This window comes from Ixodes scapularis, unplaced genomic scaffold (genome assembly GCF_016920785.2).
Source record: "Ixodes scapularis isolate PalLabHiFi unplaced genomic scaffold, ASM1692078v2 PGA_scaffold3__209_contigs__length_174095766, whole genome shotgun sequence".
In the NCBI taxonomy this organism is placed as follows: Eukaryota; Metazoa; Arthropoda; class Arachnida; order Ixodida; family Ixodidae; genus Ixodes; species Ixodes scapularis.
Genome location: NW_024609868.1, coordinates 128,098,721 through 128,104,720, shown reverse-complemented (window position 1 = coordinate 128,104,720; position 6,000 = coordinate 128,098,721). Strand labels below are relative to the sequence as shown.

At 43.5% G+C, this 6,000-nt stretch overlaps 1 protein-coding gene across 5 annotated transcripts in view; it reads right to left on the bottom strand.

Annotated features, from left to right (window-relative positions):
* Positions 1-1,377: 1,377 nt before the first annotated feature.
* The window catches only part of LOC115330913, a 38,164-nt gene continuing 33,541 nt past the window's right edge, over positions 1,378-6,000 (bottom strand). For all 5 annotated transcript variants that reach the window (XM_040206035.2, XM_040206037.2, XM_040206034.2 and 2 more), the window contains 2 exons: positions 4,267-4,323; positions 1,378-1,489 (listed from right to left, as the gene is read on the bottom strand). In XM_040206035.2, the coding sequence (XP_040061969.1) occupies positions 1,412-1,489; positions 4,267-4,323 (135 nt within the window). In that variant the 3' untranslated portion in view covers positions 1,378-1,411. The remainder of the gene's footprint in view (positions 1,490-4,266; positions 4,324-6,000) is intronic.

Below are 6,000 nucleotides of genomic sequence, written 5' to 3'. Positions count from 1 at the left end.
AGCAGGTCATCCGGGAGCAGGCAGCAATGGGAACGGCACCTCGGGGCTCATGATCACTATTGCTGTGTTGCTGCCGAAGCATCTGGAGTAACGCTGCTCCATTACCGGTGAGGAACAGTGTATTGTTCTTTTCTAAGGTCTTTTATAACCATGAAACGTGAATGTGGCGCCGCCACCAAAATGAGCATTTACACAGACCACGCGAAGAGGTCTTCTGCAAAAAGGAGAATAGTGTTGTTGAAGACCACGGCACGGATGAATTTACAAAGAAAGAGAGAATATTATGGGTATGAGAATGGGGCCATTAGAAATTGAGGACGGAACCCGACCGAACGAGGCCTTTGACTAAGCTTCGACGATAAGAACACGCAATCATAATTATGGTTCCGTGTTTTCGAGGCTTTACTTTTTTCAACGAATTCGGGGGTGTTTTCTCGGCGTTTACCATAACTTCGATGTTTTTCAGTAACAAGCTTTGGTTTTGGATAAAAACGAAAGGTTTATCGGCACTTATATTGACGAAAATATAGACACGGGCATAACAATATTTAACTTCCAGGTAACTTATTGTGACCCGATTACTTGAAGAACGTCCCGGTACCGAAAAGAAAAATAAAGGAGACAGGATGTGCGGTTGCATGAAGAAGGTTCCCGAACAGTGCATTGGGAGCTGTGTACAGGCAGGGTAAACGAAAATAAAACACACAGGCACACACTCACACACATACACGCACACACGCACGCACACACGCACGCACGCACGCACGCACGCACGCACGCACACGCGCGCACAAGCACGCACGCACGCACACATACACGCACACACGCACAAAGTGTTTTCCGTAAAGCTTAGGCTTGTTTATCTTCGAGGACAGCTTTCGTTCTTGGTCTTATGGTTTACCCCGATTTTGATAAATCCTGCTTGATGGTTCATTTTCAGGGTTTATTGGTATTTACCATAAACACAGAACCCTACGCATAATTATGCATAATTAATCATAATTAACGAGACTTCCCAAGTGGCGCAACGGGAAGGGAACACCGGACCATTCGACCGTGCCCGACGCCTTTGCTTAGCGCTCCGATGAGGCGAACGGGAAGTCACTGGAGTGGCTCTAATCTTTCGCAAATAAAGAATATGAAACATTATACTGCCCTTAGTTTCTGCTTATTGCACCTCTCCAATACGCGAAAGTCGTCATTCTATCTCTCCCCTCCCCCCCCCCCCCCCCCCCTCCCCCCGCTCTTCTTCTTTCAACACCTTCAGGCACTTTCGAGGATTATCCTATAAACCGGGGATTCACAATTGCGAAAACAACGCTTCGGACAGTGCGAAGAAACGGAAAAGGCTCAGTGAAGACACGGACTGTTTGTGGTGTGAACTTGTTTATTTGCTCATCTAATCATGCGGCTACCCAGCCACTTTTCGTCCGAAGGTTATGACATGTTTAATTACTTCAACGTTGGGTACGCCTTCTAGGGAACACATCTGAAATTGAAGAAGGATAATTGTTTGTAAACTTCGACACTTGCTTTCTTTCGGATAGCCTTTCTGGTTTTGATCTGAGCGCACAGATATATTCTAAAGCATTATGTCTAAGTTTAATTTTTTTTCTCAAGTTTTACATCTCTTCTGACTCTTTTGTTTTAAAACGTGTGGCGTCCTAGGCACAAACATATAAACTAGCAAGAGCAGGAAAGAATATCAATTATTCGCGAATGCGTTTCCTTTGGCTTGGGGTGCTCACCACTGTACCTCATTTTTAAGGAGCTAGGTATTATTTAGCTCATTGTGGTCCCCTTAGCGCTTAGTGCGGGGTTGTGTAGTACGGACGCCAAAAGATAAGTAGGATGTGCAATTTCCGGTTTTAACCAAAGAACACCAATAAAAATCTACCGGCAAGTAAAATGCAAAATCAATTAAAACCGAAAGAAAAACAAAAAAAAACAGTCACCGTCGTGTAATTTTCCGCCCTAGCTACGGCTTAAACGTGGCTAAAGTTACTCACAAAGGGCAGGGGCAGAGGAGATAAATACGAATACGACAGGCAAGTGAACACCGCACGTGTTTCTCTGCTCAAACCCTATCTTTTTGTCCACAACATTAAACCATTGTGGTGGTCCATCGGCCTGCCAGGCCGCCGTTAAAAGACGACAACGTCACTCGTCGATACGAGCCTGGCGACACGAGGGAATTAACAGACCGCTTTCACCTAAGCTCGGAGTCGGCCGCAACATCTCTTCCGTCCTCAACGTCGAACGCGCTACAACCATGTTGAATCAGTACCAACTCGACCGACTGACTATCTTAATATAGCGACGACTATTTTCTTTGAAACTTCTGCCCTGTAGAAGTTTGTCAAAGGTGTTATCTCGTGCATCCCACATACTTTCTATGTCTGTTCAAGGGTCGCGATAATTCTTGAAGAACGCGTCTCTTCGAAGTTAAGCAAATTAGACATTGACCGGAAAATCTCTGTTGGATCGAGCACTTTTTATGTAACAGAACACAATTTGTAACAGCTAACGATTTCAAATTCTCACTTGTCCGGTTAACTCTGGTGCGACTCAGGCCTCCGTTCTTTGCCCCCTGCTATTTCTCTTATACACAAATGATCTACCTAACTCTATCACCTTATCAATTTAGTTTTGTTTTTTTTGCCGAGGATTATGTCGTTTTTTTGTGTTATCTCCTCTGGTGCACATACCTCCTTACTTCAATGTGAGCCAAACAAAGTTTCTAATTGGTGTAGCTCATGGCTAATTCCTGTTAGATGAATGCGAATTTCGGGGCATACATTCAGGTGTAACGTTGGCACGTACCACATTGCAGGTTCTGCCCTAGAGGTTGTTACATCTTGTAAGTACCTAGGCATTAATTTAACTGTCCAACCTTTCTGGGAGACACACATCAATTATGTAATTAATAACGCAACTCAAATGCTGGATATTTCCATCGTAACTTCTCTATGGCGTCTTTATCTTTAAACCCTTTACTCTACAAACCGTTAGTTCAAACTGAACTTGAATATATATAATCAGTGTATAATCCAGACCTTGAGTTTTTAGTTAATTACCTGGAAGCAGTACACAATAGCAGTACGCGTTTCATTTATTCTAACGACTCTCGTTTATAAAGTGTGTCCTCAATGAAAACTATATTAAATGGCGCTTATCTTGTCCTACGTGGAAAAGTGGAATGACCATTTTTCTTTCACACATTTTACCAATATTATCAGCCATCACAACTCTCGTCACGTACAAATTACCACCATAAAGGAGATGTCCCTCAATGTCGCACTAACATGTCTTAGAGCGCAGCTCTTAGTCGCCCGTTTCCGGCTTGAGCGGCGTAGCCGTTGCCATCGGCGTAACCGCAACCCCCCCCCCCCCCCCCCGAGGTCACATAACCCCCCCCCCCTTCCCTTGAGGTCACGTGACCCCTCCCCCCCTCCCCCTCAGCACCCTTCCCTACTCCTCCTCAAGAGCTGTGCTCTTATTCGGTGTTACAGGGAGTTGTACACGGCTTTCATTTTTTACTCATAAATATAAAATAACAGTGCTGAATAAAACCACTTGCCCACCTTAATCACCACAATCAACAACGCATCAGTGTTGAAATTCGCTATTAAAAGTTATAGTTTTTCCTTGCAAATTACATTTGTTTTTCCTTTGATGTATTTGCCAATTTTTTTTTGTATTTTTGTATACTTTCCATTTCCTTCTCTAGTTTCCTATGGGCCTCGAAAGTAATGCAATAAAGAAATAAATAATTACTGGCTTAATATCGGTGATGTACGACGGCTATGACTGCAAATCGTCATGATCTTGACGGTTGTGCTAATTTTTTCACCGTCGCCGGATCAAAACATTTTCCAGAGACAAGTTATTGGGCTGTATGAATTGATACAAAAAAAAAAAAGTGGCGAAGACCTCTGTATAGTTTTTGGTTATTAGTATAGTACCTTGAAATATTTGACGTGTAAGATGTTTAACATTACGTTCTCCCATGCTAGGCATATTGCGTTGTACTCCATACAATCATATATGTCGTGCTATTATCAAAAAGATATCCTTAAAAAACAGTTTAAATAAATTAGAAAAAGCTGGTCGTACAAACAAATTTGCGCTGCAATCGATTAAATTCGCGGGAGGACCAAGTTCGGGTTCCTCCCAAGTCTGGCGGTGTTAAATAATTTTCCTGAAATCCTGGGATTTAGGTCAATGCTTTACCGATGGTTTTGATACCATAGCCGTGACACTTACGAAAAATCTCTGGAGTACTTCAACGTCCTTTGGTGTAAGCTGGGGATTCATCTCAACCTGTAACAAAAAAAAATAAAAATAAAAAAAGAACCGGCAGCCTTGCTCACATCCGTGTAGGCGAACGACTTCGACCCACTAACATTGCACAATTTCAACCACACTAATAGATAACAACGCAAGAGCATGGTTTTTATTCGTAAGCCCTGTTCTTTAGTGACTCGTGTGAAAAAAGCTGGAGATCTATTGACAATTTGTAAAAATCTCAAAAGGTCGCGCGCTGGACGCGCAATGGATTATGGGAACGTAGTGTATGCTACTCCTAATTCCCGCAGAATCTACAATGTTACACTGGGGAGAACGAAATTAAAAAAAAAGGTGGCGGCAAATACTTGTCTGGGAAGACTGTATTCTACTCCGTTCATTTGCATTGAACAGCGCGCCTAGCTGCGTGGTCAGTCCGCGTCCGAGAGACAGTATGCCCATTGCACTGTCCACGCCGTCGCGCTTCCGTGCTGCGCCAAGGGAGAGGACAAGGGAGAAGGCTGCTCACGGCAATATATGGCGTCAGTCACGCCTCCCATGGCTGCGCGCGTCCAGCCGTTCCAACTACGCAAGGGCTGTCGGCTTCGAGGCCATGGAATCTTTGAGGAGTAAAATGTATTCGCTAGTGAAGTGCTGGATTCTGCTGTGCTCGTTTTCGTTAGACGGTGCGCCTATAATGCCCAAATCGGGTCCCCTCTTCTGACGTCACTTGCCACGACCGTCCACTCATCCTTCACACAAGCTTTCAGATTACCTTTGAATCGTCATTCTGCCTATCTTTCTAGCCCGCCGGTGTTTTTTTTTTTATCAATAAAAACCTCATCGTAACAAGACCTGGGCGTTCTGCGTCGTGGAATGCGAGGCCCACGTTCGACCGGCACTTGTCTTCAATCAGAAAGAACTCGAATTTCAGCCAAACATTAAAGCAGCGCTTGCGTTCGACCTCGTACTGGTATCGGGTGGTTGACGTAGAAAATCTGGGACTACGGTCTTATTCTCGAACAAGGCTCGCACTATCGTATAGTCTAATGGCGTTTTCATAAAAATATTGGCAGGGACTTTTTGCTTCAAAGTGCAAAAAGACTTTTTGCTTCAAATGCAAAAAAAAAAAATGCGGGATTTAAAAAGCGATCGTTAAAATTTTGTTTAAAAGACAGTAAACCATCGTTTCGGGGACGAAAAAGAAACGTATATTTTTAACAATTTCATCCCCTCAATTTTGCATGAAAACTGACGGTGCATAGCTCACGTGACAGTACTTTCTGAGCCATAATTAGGTGCAAACTAAATTTCTGGCGTCGGATCACGTAACGTCAATTTGCCCGCTAAATTTAGCCAGGGAACTGAATGGTGCATTGGACTCGTTACGTGAAGTTGGCCCCTAAATTTAGTAGGGGGGGGGGGGGGGCGCTAAAATGGCACATAGGTGAGGTGACGTGAATTGCCTGCTAAAGTTTGTGGGAAATGCACGAACGGACGGCCGAACCGATAAAAGTTTGGGACAAGGAAGAAATCCGTTAAAAAAAAAAAAAAACATTTTTGCTTTAAAAAAAAAAATCAAATAACAGGGTAAGAATTCAGTAGATCATCCTACTATAGGCAACAGGTTAAGAATTGAGTAGATAGCCAGCCTCCCGTATGATTATAATGCAATTCAGTACAAAGGTGCATGCGACTTGGACAAGAACGACG